The 22,500-nt window shown below is 42.8% G+C and overlaps 2 protein-coding genes across 5 annotated transcripts in view; one reads left to right on the top strand and one right to left on the bottom strand.

Annotated features, from left to right (window-relative positions):
- Positions 1-827: 827 nt before the first annotated feature.
- Positions 828-8,217, top strand: LOC116397860 (protein lifeguard 1). Its single transcript, XM_031873733.1, has 11 exons — positions 828-891; positions 1,833-1,964; positions 2,254-2,422; positions 2,813-2,891; positions 3,342-3,395; positions 3,700-3,790; positions 3,959-3,996; positions 4,571-4,658; positions 6,434-6,523; positions 7,168-7,215; positions 7,743-8,217. The coding sequence occupies exons 2-11, from the start codon at positions 1,836-1,838 to the stop codon at positions 7,893-7,895; spliced, it is 939 nt and encodes a 312-aa protein (XP_031729593.1). The 5' UTR covers positions 828-891; positions 1,833-1,835; the 3' UTR covers positions 7,896-8,217.
- A 701-nt stretch (positions 8,218-8,918) lies between these two features.
- The window catches only part of ankib1b (ankyrin repeat and IBR domain containing 1b), a 29,002-nt gene continuing 15,420 nt past the window's right edge, over positions 8,919-22,500 (bottom strand). For 3 of the 4 annotated variants that reach the window (XM_031873730.1, XM_031873729.1, XM_031873731.1), the window contains 10 exons: positions 22,171-22,301; positions 20,047-20,181; positions 18,851-18,937; positions 18,427-18,493; positions 16,963-17,108; positions 16,249-16,427; positions 16,016-16,067; positions 12,969-13,080; positions 12,256-12,296; positions 8,919-11,290 (listed from right to left, as the gene is read on the bottom strand). In XM_031873730.1, coding sequence (XP_031729590.1) covers positions 10,364-11,290; positions 12,256-12,296; positions 12,969-13,080; positions 16,016-16,067; positions 16,249-16,427; positions 16,963-17,108; positions 18,427-18,493; positions 18,851-18,937; positions 20,047-20,181; positions 22,171-22,301 — 1,877 coding nt within the window. In that variant the 3' untranslated portion in view covers positions 8,919-10,363. Of the gene's footprint in view, positions 11,347-12,255; positions 12,297-12,899; positions 13,081-16,015; positions 16,068-16,248; positions 16,428-16,962; positions 17,109-18,426; positions 18,494-18,850; positions 18,938-20,046; positions 20,182-22,170; positions 22,302-22,500 lie in introns of all 4 variants that reach the window. The other variant, XM_031873732.1, reaches the window with a different exon arrangement.

Here is a 22,500-nt window from a genome sequence, read left to right as displayed (position 1 = left end):
GAGGGGGAAATGTCTCTTTGGTGGAATTGCTAGTAGAAATCAGATACTTTGTTACTTTCCACTACTGGTTGGTATCTGAGGCATAATTACTTTAAATACCATATTAAAACACTGAATGTTTAGTGTAATCATATTAAATGAATGCTAAGAAGTGGAAATTACAATTTACTTGAGCTAGTTTTGTTTTTTCATAGATAAATGAAAAGGAGTCATCCTGGACTAGTTTCTCATTCATGGATGAAGTCTTCATTTTATCCCTTTGAGGGGTGATTCTCCACGCAGAAGCACTAAGACAGCATTGACCTACATTACTTCATGTATTTTTGGCATACAGTATGTCTTTTGCTATTCTCCCTTGCTGTGACACCACATAATCCCTTTGTGTAGGTTGGATTGATGGCGTACAATCATTCATTCGTCTCTCCGTCACTAGACGGGCAGGTTGCTATCAATGTGTAACCACCATGAACCAGGAAGGTTTCGTGACTCCCAGGATTACACAGGCTGCCGTTGTGCTGCCTTTTGCCTTTGTGAACAATGCAGGTAATGGTATACCATTACAGGAACTAGATATATAAAAGATACCTTTTGTTAAAGTGTGTTAAAGCGCCAGAATGAACTCGTTCTAAAAGCCTGTGTGGATCAGTATCGCTGAAAAGAAAAAGGTAAAGATATGATTTGCTCTGACATAGTACCAGCCCTGTTGGATTAATGGCATTTTAAGAACTTCATCTGAACATCCCATTGAGCCTAATGAGGGATGCATCCTTTCCCCTGAAGCTAAAGTCCTGTCTCTGTGGGAACCAACTGATAGCAGGTAGACTTTGCCCTGAAGGCAAACCAACACGACGGGAAGAGCTGCAGAGCAGATTCCCGGCTGTCACAGCAGAGGTAAGACACATTCGAATGGATTACAGCTGTAATTCATTGACTTTTTTTTGAAGTCAGACAGCAAATGATCACTTGTTGAAGACTTGAAAAACACAATGGGTACTTTTGAATGCTTCATTCATCATTTCTCGGGATGTACAAGCCTTTCAGGCTAAATAAGCGAACAGAAACCAAGTCTACTTTATGTCATGTAAATATTTGAAAATAAGTCTAAATATATTTCCATGATGTCGTGACCATCACAGGTGTTAGTTTGGGGAGCTGAAGTAGTCAAAATGTGGTTTTAGGTGCCAGACGATTTATCACTGCCATGAGTTCAAAAGTCATTACTAATTACTGATATTACAGGAAGTGGATAGTGTTACTGATTAAACCATTTAAATGCAGTGCCGATGTTTCTTTGAAAGTGTTGTGTGGACCCTGCAGCAGTTCTTTTTGTCTACAGTCAGTGCAGTCCTGGCTTTACTGACGTTTTATATCATACAGGCTGTAAACTTCAGTGTATGATACAGCATTGGTCATTGTGTAGCTAATGAGAGCGTTGTGTCTTTCAAGACTAATGCAAAACCAGGGACTTTGTCTGTTACTCATGTCTTCACAAGCTATAGAATGGCTGAGATTACTGTCTGTCCTTGGTGACAATTGAATTTCCTCTGCGAGCAATTAACCGCAACCTATTTGGGCATTAAATATACATACAGCTCTATTAAATGGATTAAGGCCATAATTATGGACGTTAGTCACGGATTGCTCTTGTTTGTGTGATGCATCATTTTGTAATTACCCATTTGTTTGTTCCACTCTGACATCGCCCCATTTGCCAATTGAACTTCACTGATGAAAGCGCTGATGCTGTTGAACAGGAGGCTTTTGTGGTCTCAGCCACGACCTTAACCTACCTGTATGTCTGACGTGTGTTCTCCGTTGCTGCTGGGCCTCAGTCGATGAAAGCTTTTGGTGGAATGGACCAGACTAACAGCAGCAGCAGCAGCAATGGCGGTTATGGACCTCCTCCCCCTCCGTACAACACTCAGGACTATGGACAGAGTTCTTACACAGGGATGAGCTATCAGGTTAGTAGCAATATTGGAACCTTTTCTAATGAGTAGTGAGCTGAAACTGTTTTTTCCTCTTCATTTTGGATTTAATGTCCAGCTATTAGTACAGCATGAGTCAGAATCACACACTTCCAGCCTTATCCTGATCATGGTATCATCATCAAACCTTATATTAAACCTTAAATCATTTGATTAGACATCGATGATTGATTTTCTTTCACTGATGCTCTAAAAAAAAAAGCGTGTCAATTATGAGTAGAATATTCTTGTACTACCTGTGTTGTTGTTGGTTCGGATGAATCAGGTCGGGAAGGGGAACGTTGCAGTGGTCTCCCCTCCTGGCGCCTACGATGACATGGCCCGTCCTGAGCACATGGCAGCAGCTGGAGGCGACCGGCAGTTTGGTGAAGCTCCACCTGACTACTGTCACGGCTTAGAGGACAGCGGCTTCAGTGACGCAGCCATACCAAGAGGTGAGGGCTAGAAGAAGGGAGGAATGGGCAGAGGGAGAAAAAGAAGAGCGAGAGAAACCAGTGTGTTTTTGTTTGCGTGGTCAGAGCTGAACAAGGATAAACAATATGTGCTCCCTCATTGGCCTTGCAGTGTTTTCTTGAAATAGATTTGAAATTGAAAATTATTCCCTGATCTCTGCTGTGCCCTGCCTCATCTCGCTACCGCCCACGCAACACAAATTATGAAATGAGAGGTTGTTTAGTGAAAACAGAACAATTTCTCAACATAAACAGCCCTACCTGCCTGCCTGCCTGCTTTGCACTGGCAGATCTCTTTTTAATGCTGTCGTCTCTCTGTCTGTCTAACTTTCTATGCGTCTCGTCTCACTATGTGTCTTTCTTTGTGAACAGGTTTCATAAGGAAAGTTTACTTGACCTTGATGATTCAGCTGCTGGTGACTGTCGGAATCATCTGCGCTTTTCTTTACTGGTGAGACGCCGTGACACAAGGGAGTTCCCAAAAGAGATGAATCCATGTCAGGCACCCATCCGTCAATCCACATTTAGTGTCGCGTGTGAGAGCATCCGCCATCACACAGACGTACCATAGTTGTCCCCACAAAAACTTTGAGCATACAACCCAACACGGCTTGAATCCCCATAAATATGTAAGGCGAGACAAGATGGGGGGAGAATAAAGGAGCGTCTCTGCCACATAATATTTTTGGCTTGCAGTAGTTTGAAAGGTTTATATGTTTTGTATAATAGATGTGGTAGAACGCTGCTACGGTAATTTCTTTTCATAAATTGTATCCTGCTCCCATGTGCACAATACTCTGTCCTCTGTTAATATTTAATAAAATCATTCTACTGCCTCTATCAAAGGAATGGTGCCACTATTAAACACTCCTCTCTCTCCCGTGCTCTCGTGGAATAACAGGACCGCTCTCAGGGAATGGACATGGGCCAACTCCTGGTTCTCCTACACAGCAATGTGAGCCATCGAAAACATTCAGTTAGATTGTCTAGACGCTGCACACTTTCATGCTTTTAACCAGTTTGACCAACTACAAATCTCCCGTGGGCGAGTTACCGAAATGAAAATGTCGCTCATGGAAATCCATAGAGGTAAATCACAGGCTGTCACCCCAGTCTGAATCCCAATCCAGGGAACTGCCAGCTACACTGCATAAATAATGCACTCAGTGAATTCACATATTGAACATAGTGCTTTTTTTGCCTGTTTATAGCCTTTTTATTTGCTATTTACGATACGCTCTATATTCTCTGTGAAATAGGGCATTGGTGATGGTGCTCATCGTGGCCTTGTCCTGCTGTGACAACCTCCGTCGTCAAGTCCCCCTCAATTTTATAGCCCTGAGCCTGTTTGTGAGTAGACGCAGTACCAGCCAGGCATCAAATTAAACCCCCACCACACCTGCTCTATTTCACAGGAGGGGTTTTTTGGTCATGCATTTACTTTTGCATGTCTATCCATCCCTCTCTCTCTCTCTCTCTCTCTCTCTCTCTCTCTCTCTCTCTCTCTCTGTGTCTCAGACTATTGCAGAGGGCCTGATGCTGGGAGCTGTTTCAGTGTGAGTATCAAAACCCCATTTCATCCATATCTGGTAGCGTGCTGGATGCCAGCAATGAAGCCATCAAATCTGATAAGATGTTATCATAACTTTAACAAATTAAAAAGCACATGGAATCATATTTTCCGATGTTTCCGGAAGAAGTTAAATGGGAAGCGTCACAAATAGTTCAAAACCAATTTGTCTGTACCGGTGCCCGTGTAAACACACACGTTACCTTTTCAATCTGAGAGACATTTCGTCTCTTAGCAGCGTGTCACTCTCATATTAAACTGCCTGACTATCAATAATATATTGAAATTACCATATTTATGGGACATTGCCATAACTGAAGCTGTAACTGATATGCAATGAACACAGGCAATACATTATGCCATGCTTGTCCGGAGGGGGTCCTCACTCATCACTCTAGTTCAGACACATGATACAGACTATGAAATGAAAAACGGCCACATTTCCTATGGGAAAGTAATGTTTCCCTTTTATGATAGACCTGTTGGTGAATACACTCCTTTGACATGATACTACGAGGTGTCTTTCTCACTGCACATCCGTTTGATGTTTCTGTCTGCAGCTACTTTGATGCAGAAGCAGTTCTGTGGGCTGTGGGGGCAACGGCGCTGGTGTCCTTCGCCTTGACTCTGTTCGCTATGCAGTCAAAGGTAAGATCGGTCACACACTCTGAGCTCAGTTTGCAGTGCAGCCAAAAGTGAAATTTCATAAAGTGCAGCTTTGCCATGCTGTCGGTGGTAAATGTGCATATACTGAGCTGTGTTTCCTGTGCAGTCAAAGGAAAAGGTGTTAAACCGAGCTGTTGGCCAGGTTCTCTCATGCAGTGTTTGCTATATGCAGTCAAGGGTTCAAAGGGCTTTGCTGTCCAGGCAAAAGTATGATTACTGCTGAGATCAGTGTGTATTTGTCAATTCCTTGTGTCCAGTGGTGGGACAGAGTTAAACCTCTGGGGCTGTCGTCATGCTGGCAGAGGATGGACCATGGATCTTGAGTTCAGAAATGGCCCCGGAGCCTTTTATTATTTGCTAAATCCCCGCTCTTTCTTTTTTATCTGTCTCCTTTAACCATGAAGTGTATAATAAAGCAAACGCACTCAGAGATTAATCTTTAAAAGGGTCCTTTCCGGGACACACGGGCAAACATGACGCTCCTCCAGCCAGATATACTACATTTTAATTTAAAAAATACTTTGCCGATCCTGATCCCTCGCCATTAATCTCATCTGAAATATAACTCTTGATAATTCAAAGTGGACCCTGACATAGCTTCTGCACCATTTTATTTCATTTTATTTAAAAAAGTACTTTAACACTGTTATTTCTCAATGATGCCACTTGGTTCATATATAATAATATAAATGTATGCTTGCATAAGTGACATTTAAAACAAGTTATGATGCTCTGTTGGCAATAGTCAATTTGCAGAAGTGTGGAGACCTTTTGAGAATCACTTCATTGATAGTTTGTCATGCTTTTTCAATAAATTGCTCATTCAGGACAAAAGTTATCATACAGGCAGCGCGGCAAACAATTCTCCAAGTGTAGGCCAAATTGAAATTGCATTTAGAGTCCCTCTTAATTGCCTCTAAATGTAGTTTGGCTTTTCACACATTTTACTACTTATTGCATCTGAAGGAGCTACAGACATTTATTTCTACTGCTTAGATTGGCTGAAAACTAGCAAGCAGGTGTCTAATGATTATACTGAGAATAAATCTGTTCTTAAATGCTCTCTGCTCATTGGTAATCTGTGGAAAGAAGGCATATGCATCAGGTCTAAATAGCCTGCGTATAGAGGGGGAAACTGTGATATAAATAGTACTTGGCTGTGCCCTCACCCCATAAAAGAGGTTGCTTTTCTGCGTGCGTTCACTCCTGCAAACACTTGCACTTTACTTGTTTTATTTTTCTTTATGAATACACGTTCATCTTGCAGTTTCCAGCTCCACCTCTTGCTCTGCTCTGTTAACTCAGTTCCAGGGCTTTTTTTTTTTGTCTCTGTCACTGTGATGTAAATGTCATGCAGACTGCCTTGCATGTTTTAGCCCAGAGCTCCTCAGGTGATCAGTGTTAGTCATTCTCCTCTTGTAACTGCCATCTTTCTTCTGTCTATCTGAAAAGGGCATGCAGGCCAAAAGGCCACCTCCCCACCCCTCCCCAGTGCCTGCGTTGCAGCTTGTTGATTAATTATCCAGGATCATTACATGCAGAATCGTTGAAAATGTTGAACTGCAATATGTCTTCATCATTTAGCAATCTGTGACAACCCCCCCCCAGCACAGCTGCAATGCAGGCGACCTTGAGCATCCTGGCTTTCATGGCAAAGATCAGTGTGAATGAGAGATGTTCCGTCTACTGTTTTCTGTTTGAGAGGCTCGTCACATTCGGTGTCTTCTCTCTTCTCTCCCCCCCTTTTCTGGCACCAGTGGGACTTCACCGGAGCAAACGGGAGCCTGTGGGTGTTCACCTGGACCCTCTTTTCCTTCGCGTTGCTCTGTGGAATCCTCCGATCGCAGGTAGATCAAGAAGCCGTCATGTTTACACTTGCGTTTGCAGTGAGAACGGGTTTGAATTGAACGGCAGTCAGAGGCAGACGGTGCATACAGCCTCGTATAGCTTTCATCCCCAGGATGTACCGGCGCTGACCTGTGTGCTGAGCAGACTATAAAGAGGAGAGCGTGCACTCTCAAACCTCTCAGGAGCTGCCCTGATCTCAAACTTGATGCATTTAAATGTACACTGCTGTTTGCTGTGATGATGGCTGTAAGTGTTTTAGCCTTAAGCAGCAAATTTACAGAAACAAGCATTCCATTGATTTCAAACTGCTATTTTTACACGACAACAAATGAACTGGAACAGAAAATAAACACCGCTTTCTGAAAGCATATTGTGTGCACTGTGCACCCATTATCAAACCTTTACAATCATATTTACCGTGCGGAACAACTAGAATGGATAAAGGGTTTAAAGTATGCTCGATTTTACAGGATGAGGCGGAATTATTGTGTCTGCAGCAAGCACACTACCATTTTACTAAGATGGGGAATAACTTCTAAATGAATAATTTAATTTTAAATAGTAAAATAGTTGTTTTTGTTAACACATATTACCCCCATTTGTAAAAGAATGTTGCTGATCTTGTCTCTGATTCTTTCAACAGTATCTTTACATCTTATACGCCTGCCTGGGAACCTTGCTGTTTTCCTTAGTAAGTACATTCAAACTTTTATGACAGCTCATTCTTTTATGCAACAACAGAGGTTGACATTTGAAAATGAAAGAAACCATCATCGAGGCTTAAATGTCAAATGAGCATGTGCGATGTACGGTTTCCGGTGTCTGTCATAGTAGTTAGCGTAAAGAGAGGGACTCTGATGTCCTTGTGCCCTTTCATTTCAATTATCGCCCCGCTTAACAGCAGCAGGCTTCATTCTCACAGCCACCTCTCTGCGTGCCTTTGGCATTAACAGCAAATGTTGTGACCCATCCCGTCAGCTGGCGGAACAAACTGCTGCTGCACACAGAGCTGAACAGGCTGTCAGCGGCAAGTCACAACTCACTTTCAGCCTACACGATTATTTACATGGCCTGTTTATCTGCGCAGTCCCCGCTCTCAAAGATAAGAAAATCTGCCCGTGTTTTCTCTCAGACCGATCCCTGTACCAGATCGGCTCGCTGTCTCTTTCATCACACAAACGCAGCGCTGAAGCATCTCTCATCTCTCTCTCTCCGCAGTACTTGGTGTTTGATACACAGCGTATCCTGGGTGGGAAACACAGGAAGTACCAAGTCTCTCCTGAGGAGTACGTGTTTGCTGCTCTCAACCTCTATTTGGACATTGTCTCCCTGTTCCTCCTGCTGCTGCAGCTCATCGGCCTCTGCCGCTAACACCGAGCCTCTGTGTGACAGGCCTCCCTGAAGAAACGCGGAATGTCTTCCTGCACAATGATATCCCATCATAGATCATACATCATGTATCTTGGTTTATATGGAATGATTATACGATTCAGCTCGTACTATAATATACAATATGAGTCAAAGTAGCTCAGCCGTCCTGTAATCTGGGCCACACTTGGAAATGTTTTAACGGACTTGCTGTCGAGAAGATCACATTGTGTGATTCTTCTGGAGCTTAAAGATGCTTTTGGAAACCAAACTAACTCCATTAAAGGACGGAATGTGTCAGTGTCAGCACTCCCATAAAAACCCAGGTGGGTTCTGTCATTTTTCTTTTGCTTAGAATGCAGGTATTTCAATGACAAATAAAAAACACAAATTAAAACTCACCACATAGTTTATTGGCATCACACATCAAACATGTTTTCATATAAAGAGGGAATGTATCAAGTATAGGCTATGAAAGTGCAAATAGCATTTCAAGGATTAGTTGCTTTACAATAGAAAATCTCAGTGAGTTACAAAATGTTATATTTCAAATAAATCACCTGAACATTAGACGTGAAATACAAAGGAAGTACAAATTCCATTTCAACTCGTACCCATTTCATGCACGGCACACTGTTGCACAAAAAGGGGCAAAACTACTTCCATGAAAAATTAGCTCCACAACTTCAAGACTCTTATCATGACTATCTTTAGATTTAATGTGGCTCTATACGAGATATACGGTCGTTCACTTCAGTCAGACAGTCTGTGCAAAAAACACAAGTCTTAAAGGTAAAACACTGATCAATGTGTCGCATTGGTTATTCACAATCCATTTAATGGATTAAACAGATTGCAAATAAACACCTACTTTCTCCATTTTAGTGTCTTTAGGTCACATACAGTAGGTCAACTCATTCCAAAGTCAATACAGTGGTTTTAGTTTGTGTGGAGCAAGAAGCCCTTCTGCACACACAAAAAAAAAAGGGCAACAAAATCTTTTTTTCAAAATATTTGGGAATAAGATTTGAAAAGTATGACATTAACCGTTATCAGTGTTATCCATGAACAAAATACTACTAGAACCAACAAAAAAGCCTCATGCTACAAATATTTTGATGAGAAATCAAGCTCTCATGTCTGCACACTCTTATGAGAGAAGTAACTTTAAGGTAAAAGGTGGTGGTTACACTGTAATTACTGTGTAATTAGCACTCAGAAAATGTGTGAAAAAGAAACAACGGCGATTGACATAAAGGCACTGTGTCTCTAGTCGTGTAGAGATCTGTTTCACAAACACAATGTGTTTGAGATGCGATACACATTCATGACTTCTCCACGCATTACCCTGCAGCCCGGTACGTATGTGGAGCTCGAGTAAGAATTACACTTAATGGGACCCAGAGATTAATTACAGTGACTTGGGGCGTGATTAATTAATCCACCAAAGTCTGAATGAGATTGCCCGATTATCTCTCACTGGCCTTTTCCTGCAGTATATAAACCAGACGACGCACTGTCGACTTAGTCTGTCACGCTCAGCTGCAGGACTGAAACAAGCTACAATGGAATTCAAAACAAACCCGACTGAATGACACTCGGCAGCCTCTGGCCCCGTCAGTGCTTGTTTTCTCATTGAAAGTGTGTTAGGATGGAGGCTTTGAGGTGAATACCATCGTCGGGTCAATTTTGAAATGTTTTTTTTAAGGAGGCCACCGACTTTTGTTTGGCTGATGAATCGACATTTTTGCGTGTGAATGTTTCTCATAGTAAAGTACATGACCATTATGGTCTTAAACTACAGATTCTCACACAGCACGCCGCAGCTTTTAGATGGAGAGATTTGCAAATATCACACAGCTGCAATCTCAAAATACAAATATGGCTCGAGACGTTCACGTTTCCGTTTAGCTGAGTCGTTGCGATTGTAATAAGCAGGCACGATTTGCTTTGAAGAATCCACTTGGTGACTGAAAACTGTGCTGTTGCTAGTCGGTGTTTGGCACCTACATATAGTAGGCAGGTTTAGACAGGAGCAAGAACTATCCCCAAACCTGTGCCCCCACAGGCTGAGTTGGAGCGCTTCAGTCTGCTCTTATGTACAGTTGAAAAACCTCCCTCAGACCTGATTCAGACACATACAGTAGGCTGTTACTCCAGTGGAAGAAACAAAAATAATACCTGCACTACGCCAACGTATCTTCTCTCGTCTAAAGACGGATTTCAGGAAAAATGTTATCAAATATAATGTCTCCTTCAATGAGTGCTTTGTATTCAGGAGGGCTGATTGTTGGGGTGGGGGGGGGTTCAATGCTGGACTAGAGTCTAAATACTTCTTCCCCAACTTTCCAACCAAGTACGAACGGACACATTCTTCATTCTGTAATCATTCCACCTGAATTCATTTCATTTGTAATCTATAGTGTTTTTTTGGCCTCTCTGAAAAAAAGCTCCTTCCCATCTCAGTCGGTTCATACCAGGTGCACTTGGTCCTCCCACTCGGAGGAGCTGGTGCTGGCCAGCTGGTCGGACACCGAGTCGCATTGCGGAGTGTCGACGCGGCAGACCTTTGAGCCTCCCCGTTCGGCAGGGTCTCTGCTTGTGTCGAGGGTGGCCATGTAGGGTAGCGGCATGCTGTCCAGCCCCACTAGATCCAACTGTGTCGGCCTCTGAGCGACGGCACACTGCTTCTCCTCCACGTCGCTCAGTCTCTGAGAGAAGAAACCCACTTCTGCCGTCCCTTCCTGAGGTTTCCTGCTTTCCGGCAGGACGCCCCCGTCGTTCTCGTCATCATGCAGGCATTCTTCTCCGCCTGCGTGGAGTGCGCTAAGGTTTGAGTCTGTGTCAGAGGAGGTTGAGGGGACCAGGGTGATGCCTTGAGGATTCATGTCGTGGAACCACGCCATGATGTTGCCCAGCAAATTAGCGTTTGCTCCTAATGCGGAGGACGTGGACGGGTCGTGGCTGCCGCATGTGGTCGAGTCTAATGTCTCGCTGGAAGATGAGAAGAGGCCCGTCGATGAGTCGCTGCCTCCTGGAGCCACTGGTATCGGCACTGAAGCCCCGTAGGCCCGGTGGTGACTGTCGCAGTGCTGCACAGAGGCGGAAACACCAGTGGCAGCAGAGTACTGGCTGCTGATGTTGATGGTAACAAGTCTAGCCAAGTTATCGCCCAGCTCCAGCAGTTCTGAGCTGCGTAGAGAAGCTCTGGAAAGGACGTCTACACCTGGAGCGCTCTGTTCGAGCCTAGAAGACAGCGAGGTGCCGATGGCGCCGAGTGAGGCGTCGTTGGCAAGGACGTCGTGGTTGGACTCGATCTCTGCCATTGCCGCGTCCTGGAGCGACAGCTGAATGGCCAGCAGAATGTTCGGGTCATCATCATCCAAAGAACCTAGACCCTGCAAGAAAATCCAGGATACAGTGTGAGTGATGCAGGCCAAACCAGTGTCATCCACTTACAAAGCACCAGCAGTTTCCAACCTGCACCAACTACTGGCAAGGAAGTAAGAGGAGCAGCAGGTTAGAACTGCAGATGGGAACACGCGCTGTACAATCTAGGAGAATAATAGCAGACAATCTTTGTTTTTTTAAAGATACTGTGTGAGGTTCTTACAGTTTAAAACTCCACAATGGTACAAGATAAGGCTGGTAATAATGTGTATTTTTGTTGTCAAACAAATGAAATAACGGTGATTTGGTTTGTCTGTGTGTTCCAGCTTGCTCAGCCAGTCTCTGGCTGTCAGCCCCCCCAAGCCCTGTCGCAACAGAAATACTTCTATTCTTAAAAAGGCAAGAAATGTCCATCTGGGAACTGTAGATTTTACCAAACGTTACTCAAACCAGAGTAGATGATTTAGTATTTGTAGGGGATCATTTTCAGCTGCAGATTTGGTGCACTAGTCAGTGACCTCATGTGCACGTGTTCATTGTAATAAAGAAGCATGTCGCCCAACAGTGGAGGTCTTCACTTCTTAAACCGTAGGTGGGTTTCACTTCTTTTGTACATTGACATTTAAATCTGTCTATTTTAACAGACAGAAATCACAAGGCCTTACTGACACCAAAGGATTCAAACAAACTGTCTTTGTATCTTAAGACCCCAATTTTGAATCTGACTCAATATTCTATCTTTTGTATGATTTAAGTGTACAATATTATTATTGGAAGAAGTGCATTAAAAATGTTTTGTTGCGATTGCCTTTAACCCTCCCGAACCTCAGCACCGTCATGCCACAGTGAGGAATAAAACATCCCTTCAGAAAACAAAGCAGCTAGATTAATGCCGTACACCTTTGACATTGTCTGAAAGATCTCAAAGGATGAAAGCCTTGAGCTGAGAGCAAAATGGCAACTGTGCACTCACCATCAGATGATGTCTACGTCCACCTCCGAGATCCTGTGCGTCTTTGTAGAAAAAGAAACAGACCAATAGCCCAGTTGTTAAACTCAATCTTTACAGCTGCACCTGGATGGCTAATTTAACCCATTTCTAATTTCCACTTTTAGGAAAATCATCTTCATTTTAGTGAACACTGCAGAATGATCGGAAGCGACCTGTGCCCCTCAGCGTTTCCTCAGGAAATTCACTAATTTTTTATCTCCATCTGAAATCAATTATTCCTTCTGACACGACAAAATCTTTCCAGCTGGCTTCAAAAACTGCAAACTCTGTCCTGGTTTCATTCCCCACTGCCAAAAACAAAGCAGCGCTGTCGTGGACAACACTGATGGATTAGAAATATTGGCTTGTTCAACTTCAGCAGTTGTGATTTTCCAGTTTGGGCCAGTACCCTCATTTGGGTTTCTGTACAAATCATTATTGAAAACTGAGGGAGGATTACTGGATCAATGTCGTTTGTATATATATTATTTAATCATAGATTACAAAACCTGGCGATAGCACGACACTGAATTAGCATTTTTTTTTTTTTTTTTTAAATGTACTTCACCCTCATTTCCTGACTTTGCAAAAAAAAAAAAAAAAACTACTGTGACAAATTACCCCACAAACGAAGGTCGACATATGAGAATAAAGTGCAGCCCTGAGAAAGTGTCCCTGTGTGTCCGCTGCAGTACCTAACATGCTGTCGCTGGAGTCGTCGGGGTCGGGTGTGTTGCTGCGGAGACTGGACATGTCACCTCGCCTCCGCTGCCGATGTCTCCGTCTGTACTGGAACTCTGCGTACTCCTGAAAAAACGACAACAACAACAATTAACAAAACTTTGAAAAATGCTTTAATGCTGCGTGAGTCACAATGTCCTTGACTCTCATCATCAACACATCGCTTTCTGACCAGAGAAGGTTTATTCAGGTCTATTGCTGATCTGGGGCTGCAGTTGCATATTTTCTTTGATTCCTGCCTTGGGTTCTTTTGTTATAAACAATTAAAAGGTGAATTTGTAAACTGTAACAAGTAGTGATGCAGTCTGCTTCAAATGTGGTCTGAGTGTTCTGTTCCAGGAAAGATCAATGATCTGAGAGTTCATTCAAACTCTTTCATCTCCAACCCAAGCCTTCAATCATTAGGCTCCGGTCTAGACTGCATCCAAAGCAGAGGACCCACTCACTCACTAGAAGGGAATTGGAAATTCAGCAACATGAGTACTGAGGTTCAGATGTTTGAAAATGCTGTGTGTGTGTGCGTGTGTGTGTGCGTGCGTGTGCGTGTGTGTGTGCGTGTGTGCCTCCCCAACTAGTCTCAAAAGCAACCAGAACATCTTAGCAGGAGTGGTTGTAAGTAAAAAGTGAAATATTCATTTACTGGCAAGTTTAAAAAACACTAATCAGAATGAATTCAGAATGATACTTATTTTGTCCAGGTTCAGTTATAATTTGTATGGAATAATGTAAAATCCCACATTTAACTGGCCTTAAATCAGTCTATATCTAATCTAAGCATGTATTACAAGTATAGAATTTTAAACTGAATATAATAGTGTATGCGTCTTTCATCTTAGTTTCACTTCTAACCATGCAAGAGTTATTTTTGAAGTAATATTTCTACAGAGTATGAATTATAATTTCAGGGTTCTGCTTGAACCAGATGGTGCTTGTACTGGTCAATTACACACTCAAAGTCAATTGCAATGCCACTGCCAACCCAAAATTTCTATTCTTTTGGTTGTAGACCAACATGAAAAGGTCACATATATACTGACTTTGCACATCTGCATATCAGAATCAACTGCATTCTCCATTCACCCGTCTCATACATTTGCAAAAGGTGCCGAGCCACATTCATATAATCAAAAGCCCATCACCCGAACACTGTCGTTCGTGTTTCCACCGCTCTAAAAATAGCCCACTATGAAGGGATCTGCAGGCTGTGTAAGAAGCCTGGAGCAGACCATCTGTAGCTGTGCCTGTGAGGCAGAGTCATCAGGCCGTGGTTATTACTGTGGCGCTCCCATTAACTACTGCAGCTGAGAGACACAAGCTCTTAATTAGGGGACAAAAATAACCCCCCCCCTTTTTTTTAAGAGTGTTTAGCATCTGGTGGCAACATTTATTGTGAACTTCCTCATAGACACAAGTGCCCAAAATATGTTTTTGATGATTTGTTTGTAATTTAAATCCAGTTCCTTTGTCCTTTTCTCGAGGTGAGATGAGTTTTACATTCATAATTTGTTCTTTTGAAGATAAGTTACATCTTTGTAGTGTGCGCCTGGCCTAGGTCATCTTTTCTTGTGCAGTAAACTAATAGATAGGTCCCCATAATAATAAGGTATGACAGAGATGATAGACGGCAAACTAAACAAATAGTATTCCTAGTTACTTCACAGTGTAGCCAAACATAAACGTCCATTTATGTCTTACGTGGAACAGCAGCGAGGATCAACATCCTTTATAATGTATGATGTACAGACAACGGAGCATCTACCTGGATCATGGTACCTTGTCAAGATAATTAAACATTTTATGAGCAGACTTATGAATAAAAAAAAATTAAAAAAAGTGTTTTTGTTCAGACATCCTTTGCATCACTGAGTCTTGTTTTTTGAAGCTTTAAGTCTGGAAAACAGCTTAACACACTGGGTCCAGGTTTGGACAACAGTGACCATTTACTCAGTAATCCTTGAGTAAACGAAAGCTTTACAAAGCGTTACCTATGCCTCACTGCACGGTGCTGAGCAGGCAGAGGATAAGGAGATTCATAATTCATTCCTCAAACTGGCCGAGCAGACTGATCTTGTCATTAGTTTTCCTGTCAATAGGGAAATGCCCGCTTCATGCTGTTAAAAGGTGTGCACCATAAACCCGAGAGGCTCAGGTTTGCTGTGAGATTTGCATATTTGTGTGCCGTTTTAAGGAGCCTAAGGAGAGCTGTTTAGCTGAGCGAATGGTGTTCCGGATGAGGAGCCTGTACGTTTAAAAAAAAAAAAAAAAAACCTGCCACAGTCTAGAAACTAAACAATAATAAAAGCTTAGAGGAGTAACTCCACTACTGAGAGCATGTATCAAGCTGTGCAGAAAACAGAAGCAGGTCAATAATCAAACCATTACGTGGTTGACAGTTTTATGACTGTAAAAGTTAACTACAAATGCCCGTTACTAATGCGCAATGATCGGGAGCAACCTGCTTTGGTGTTTGCCAGAGTGCTACTCTTTCAATCATTCCAACTGGGTGCACAGGGGAACACTGAAGCATCTGGCTCGCTCCAGTGTGTTAAATAACACGCTGATCTTTGGGTTACTGTGGTTTGTCAGTGCTGCTACACATCCGAAGTTAAACCAGCAGTATTTAAAGGTTTAGATATACATACTGACTTTATAAAACCAAAGAAATACGTATAATGTAGGGCTGTGTCATTTGATTACATTGTAATTGGATTTAAACTAATTCGATGTATATTTTTACATTATTCTAATGATGTTTGTTTTCAATTGTAGATTTATCAATTCATATGTCAAAATGAAGAGTCTTCTGTCCATTAACACGTTGAAGTGCAATTCAACTTTTGTTCTCATCATTCATCGAGCATCAAGATGAATGATTAGCATCTAAAATAGTACATCATCTTAAGGGGCACTACTAATTTGACAACAAATATAAAATAATATGCATTTTTTATTCAAACAGCACAGAGGACCTAACTGAGAACGAATGAAGAGTGGCTGTTACCTCGGGGGATGCAAAGCCTAAATACTCCCAGTCCCACGTTCCGCCAGCAAAACTGCGAGTGAGGAGAGAGACGGAGGAAAGATTTAGTCGCTAAAAGATTGTGATTAATTGCTGAATTTTTTATAGCTAATTAGTCACTTTTTATTATTTGAAACTGCAGTTCTGTTATATTACAGCTCTGTTTTTCATAGTAAAAACTAGACACTTTATTGAGCCGCATGCCTAGATTTTACCTGCGCCTGGGGGCTTCAGGAGAGTCATTGGGGGCCACTCCCCTGGCTACTGAGGCAAGGAACTCCTGCCTCTTCTGCTGAACAAGACATGCCGCACGGATGATTTTGTGGCGCGGCGTCCTGAGATAAGGCCGGTTAACCTTTTGTGCCAGGTCCTCAGTCACCATCTCCAAGTCCGTCTGAGGACAGAAAGAGAGCTGGCTGGGTTTTTCTTTTTTGGAAAGGCAAAGTGATTTTAGTAGTGTGTGTGTGTGTGTGTGTGTGTGTGTGTGTGTGTGTGAATACAGGATTTCAAGTTTAACTTCATGGTCTGTTCCCCAACTGGAATGTTCAAGGACAAAGTGACTTTAGAAGTGGCCCTACAAGTGAACTGCTTTTAGGGCCAGTGTGTATGCATCTTTAAAAATGTATTATTTTTACAAGCCTGTGAGAGACACTACTGTAAGTATGTGTGCCTCCTCATTCATTTTACAGTATTTAAAAGGCCACAATATTAAAGATAGCAGGTACTGTAAGTACTTTCCTCGTCTTTACCGGCAATCATAAATTATTTAATGCTAGATCTTTAACTAAAAGCTGAGATGGGCAGGTATAACTGGGGCAGACTGTGAAGATCATGTGGTAGAAAGCTTTAGTCCTAAATCTCTAATGGCCCACATGAAACCGGCTGCTGTGAACATTTGTCTTTTTTTCCTGAATAAGTAGGACTGAAACCTGCATGAGCTCGTAGATCTCTTTCTTTGTGCTTTTGGGCTCCAGAAAGAACCCGTAAGGATAAGAGCACTTCAGGATGCGGCGAGTCTTTAGTAGTTCTAGGACGGCATCTTCAATGAATGTAGTGTCAGGTGGGCCTCCTTCCCCTGGAGAAGAGAAGGACAGAGTCAAAAAAAATGGGTTTCTGCTTTACATTTGTCGAGTGTGCATCCCCTATTCCAGCCTAAATGACCTACACATGTAGGTAGATTAGTACGCACGATGATAAATCCTGAGACAAAGCATATGAAAGAACGGCTCTGTTGTATTAATTATGGTGTTATAGATACTGTTATTCTATAATAAAGGGAAAAATTTACAGATTTTCAACCTGACCTATCTAATAGGGAAATCTAGTGTGAAAATGGCCTGCAGTTCTCACCGATGTTCTCTGTGTCTCTGGAGCGCAGCTGCAAAATCTATCGTCCTTCCTGCACTCAGTGACGCAATATGAAGTCGTCGGAGTGAAGGAAGCACTACAGAGTGCTGCAGGGCACAATGCCAATCAAAAACGTTCTGCTCTTCTCTTCGCTTGCTTGCATTAAGGTTTTCAGCAGCAGACCAGCAGGGCGATTTGTATTTTGTAGATGTAATGGTCTGCCTCTGAGGGAGTACTTTCTTGACATTTTGTGGCTAACAGAAAGCTAAGAGAGCTTGTGTAATGCAGCAAACTTGTTGCTCATGCACAATGCACCCTGGTATATGTAGGCCCGTCTACCACAGCTCCGTGAGAAGGAGAGAATAGTCAATACAGCAGGCACCAGGGGATTTATGTCTTCATTGGACAACATTTATATTCAGCTCTGTATGGAAATCCACATAAACGGTTGGCAATGTTCCCTTTAAGCGATGTAGATGGCGGAGGAGGGCCATGACATTACGATGTGCTCTTTTGAATACAACAAAAGAACACATCCATATTCACATCTGCATCCGAATACACAATAGTAAGTCAATCGTGGTGATTTGCTATTTTGTGAGTGTAAAACCTGTCTGCAAATGTCTTGCGCAAGATGAATTGTGCAAACTTTCAACTGAGCCAGACTCGTAAACAACGAGTTATGGCAATTTCCATTTCTCTGTCAGCTGATCAGACTTATATTAGTAACACCGCTGCAATCAGAATCTACAGAAATTCAAGCTGAGCGTTGTGTATCAGAAGAAAACGTGGCTGTTCTAAAGGTTGTAAGTGCTTGTACCGGTCGGGGGTTTAAAGCACTCTAAACAAAGCTGATTCACAAAGCACCGCTTTCTGTTGAGGGTTGCCTGCTGACTGATAACTACAGCCATTGTTGTGCTGTTAATATATTAACATAACACCTTTGTGTCTGCCTACCTCCAGACGCTCGGTATCAGAGGACGAGATTAAGATGTGTCTAAATGTGTTGTGAAGACTGACACCGTTACGGAAGACTGCACACTCACTTCCACTCAGGGCTCGACTGAGCTGCTCCATCTTCTCTTTGGCTGTTTTTAACAGGCGCTGCTCCAGCTATTGTGAGGAAGACAGACGACGTTAGGTTTTACGGTGAGGCAAAAAATTGTCTTGAGAAGACTGCCCGCCAAAACAATGAAGCCACTATATGAAGCTGGATAAATTGGCAATAAATCAATTATCAATTATTTCTGCCACAGCAATCGTTGAAAAAGTAGGACAGTCGCCAGTAATATTGTAAATGTACTAAATACAGAATTACCATACTTTATATTGCATTAGTGAGTATAGCCCACCTATGAGGGCATGTGCCGTTACAATAGAGGACAAGTTCCCGCTGCCTCAACCCCTACATGGCTGTTTGTACACGATGCAAAGCAGACATCATTGTAAGGCAAAGTCAGGCCTGCTTACCTGATAGCTGTGCTCGTGGTTCTTGAAGCGTGTGTAGTAGTGCATAAAACGGTCGAGTTCCTGGAAGCTCTTGTGCTTCATTTCTGCCTGCAAAACCGTGATGAGACACCAGTCACAGTCAATAAAGCCATGAGCATGTTGTTCCCCCCCCCCACAGAGGAAAAGAGTAGACACTCCGGTTGAGCGCAGTCAAAGTAAGCGAGTAGTGCCACGAGGTGAAATCAGCACTTGTGATTGGGAGGATTGCTAGTGAAGACTGAGAATGAACTTCTTTTTAACTTTGCTGAAGGTGGGCGGACTTCACTGTGGATGGCTCCATGGTTAAGAATCTAGACGCGTAGCTTGTGTGCGTGTTTTACATCTTACTTCTGTAAGTTCTATGGACTCAAATGCTTTCCTGTTGGAGTGTATAAGCACACAAACACAAGCAGTGTTCTTGGCTGTTTGCACACGTGCACCTATAACTGTGAAAGCTACGACTGAGAGAGAGTATGTATTAAAGTGATAGTTCTGATTTTTTGAACAGGAGATGGCGGTGGTCTTGGACAGGACTAGCGGCACCGAAGCTAAGCAATGTATTGCTGCGTAGGTCTGTAATAAACTAAGATCATCTTGGTCGGTTGAAATTCTACCAAGATTTTCTTAAAAGACGGCTCACCAGGGGGACGTGAAAGATTCTGCATCAATCCAGTGATGGAACATAATGAGGTTGGTTTCATTTCAGCTCAGTGGGAGTCTCTACTACGTTTTGCTGTCATTTTCTGTCTGCCGCGCTAGTTTCTCTCCTCTGATCTCCGTGTTTCACCGAGGGCGGAGCATTTGCAAACACTCACTACGTGTGCGCGGAGCTGAGACATTCCATCACCCGGCAGTCGGCCAGCTTGTTGCTCTCGCTTTACTAATAGTAGCTGCTCTGTTTCAATAACGTTGGGCTGAAAAAAACGATCACGCAGGCTGAAATTCATCTGCAAATTTGTTCTGTCGGGAGATACGGTGACTTAAAAGATATAGAAAGAGTCGTAGAGCGTAAGTCGTAAGGAAAAGTCTGCTAGCTGCATTTTTGGAAATGGGACATTTAAGTGTTCTGAAACACATGATGAATGTGATGTTGATCAACTCGAGCCACTCTGCTTCCTAATTTTGTAGCAGGACGATCTGAAAATAAGTGCCCATCTCTAATGTGTGTGTGTGTCTACCTCTTCAGTCATCTCCTTTGACTGCTCCTCCACCTGCTGGATGACTTCGTAGCGAGTGCAACGATAGTAGCCTCCTGTTGACGAGCTGTGCTTTTTCCACTCCTCCAGACAGATCCAGCAGAAGTCATACTTGCACTACAAGGGAGAGAAAGGAAATATCAGACTTTAATCTGTTCTGGTCAGCCGTCACATCAAAAACCGCATAGCTAAATACCAATACTAGTCCAGATGTACTGGGGTAATTTATATTTCATGAATTGAATACACACACAATTGTTTATTTTCACCTGATTAATCTCCCCTAAAGTAAAAATACTTTCTAACTTAGCTGAAGTTGTGTAACTCCGAACATTATCAAGTACGGATCTCTGAGGATATGAGAACTAAAAAGATTAAAAATCTGTTTTTTCTGCTCTCAAAATCAGAAAAAGAATTAAGGGTGAATGAGATCTTTAAAAGTCCCTGAACCTTGGACTCAGGATCTACTTACTTGTCTCTGCGCTGTCTCTGTCTGTCTATCTTCTTCCCATCTATTATTTGTTCCTTTATAAATGGCAGAGTTTAATGGACACAGGCTTTTGTTTGCGATGAATCCTCGTAGCCTGCTGCCACTAGAAGGCACTCAGACTATATTTGAGAACGCAAGTTCCATTGGGTATTGTAACACTACAAAACAGTGCGGCCACTCGAATCTGCTGCGTCCTATTTGGGTGTAAGTGATTTCTTTCCCCATGCCACAAGTACTTCTGCAGGTGACAAGTTAGCCAGAGCATCACACAACCCTGAAAAGGCTGAGACCTCTGTTGTCCTGGGAACACCATGCTTACATGACGCTCCAGGAAAATCAATACCAAATAAAAGAGTGGGAGGGCAGAGAGACACAAAAAGATAGCTTGTGAAATGGTGAGAAATAAAGTGTTAAGCCAGACCGGAGGGAAGGAAATGGCAGCGAAAAGACACAGAAATTGTCCTTTGCGACACCGAGTCCTGTGTTTCCAAGCAACAGGGGCAAAGCCATTTCTTGCCAGGTAATAACGGGTCAAGAGGCTGAGCCCTCCGTGGCCTCTCAGCTGCTCTGTTTCTCTCAAACTAATCTCCATCTCTAGTCAGCCTCTTTCACCGGGATGGAGACAAGTGAGAGGGCTGTCACAGAGACACAAGGACTGCACTGTGCGACTTTCATGGCCTGGCCCCTCCAGCGACAGTAACAGAGATACAGTCAGGCAGTCTGTGTGATTATCAGCCTCACACACTCTGTCTGAGTGTCTTTTCTTTTTTTGCCTCAGTCACCTCTGTATTACTCTCTCTTGTCCATCTAAGTAAGACAGAAGCTGCTGGATAACTACAGGACTTCCCAGAAGGCTTATGGATCATTTGTGAGCACGGCAGTATCATAAGCTGCCACTTGTAAAATAATATTTTATAATGACTGCTAAACGTGGCTGATGGCAGCTTGAAAGTAATTACTCATATTCACCTTCATAATTGTATTACATCACTGCTACGATTACCTTCACCAAAAACTAAAGAGCTTCTTACAAACAATGCTCTCAGTGATGTAACACATCAAGTGTTTCATACTCAATGATTTATTCATAAATATCAGATGAGTCCAAGGTGTAAATCCTAATAACCTGACAGACTATTACTAAATAACAGACAGTGTAAAATTTTGTGTATTGCCCAAAAGTGAATAACCAAAATCTGTTTTCTGAGATATTTGAAAGTTAAATAAGGCGTGTAATCATAAGCACCCCAAATAGTGCTAGAACACAGCAAAACCTGCCCTAAAGGAAAATATTTTATGAGCCACTACTTTAAATCCTTTGTTTCCATTAGGCTTCAGAAGTTTAAAAATGGAGCCACTTTTCACTGAGTTTCTCGGTGGACCAAATGTGTGCTTCTAAAATGATTTGAGTGCCTTCAGCTTACTTTCTCGTGTTGAACAAATTTCCCTCGTGATGCTCCCACCTAAACCTCTGTTAAAGCTGATTTAAAACCAGCATGCTCAAATCAAGTCCCACTCTCCTCCCCTCAGTTGCTCAACTCTCCATTTTTTAGCCATTGTGAGACACTACCTGCAACATCTAGATAGGCATGTGAAACCTCCCACCCTGACATTACCTTTGCACACTGCATGTGGTTGCAGCCCTCGTTTTTCTGTATTGGCGACTTGCAATTGGCGCAGGATTTGGAGTTCGAGAGCAACCACAAGCAGTTGGCGGCATCCTCGTAAGCTTCGCTCACACCAGCCACTGCGATAGGAGGAGGGGGAGGTAAAGAGATAAAGGCATAATGAGACAGAATGAGAATGACTATGACCACGCCGTCTAAACAGACCACTGCACCGAGTGGGAAATTGTCCCGTCTGACTAATGTGTATTGCTTATATATTTTGCTAACATCTCCCAAGATGCCCACGCACCCCGCACCCCCGCACCCCCCCCCCCTAGG

Source organism: Anarrhichthys ocellatus, unplaced genomic scaffold (assembly GCF_004355925.1).
Source record: "Anarrhichthys ocellatus isolate YVR2014 unplaced genomic scaffold, GSC_Weel_1.0 scaffold74, whole genome shotgun sequence".
Lineage (NCBI taxonomy): Eukaryota > Metazoa > Chordata > Actinopteri > Perciformes > Anarhichadidae > Anarrhichthys > Anarrhichthys ocellatus.
Note: the sequence above shows the minus strand (reverse complement) of the source record. Positions and strands in the feature narration are given on the sequence as shown.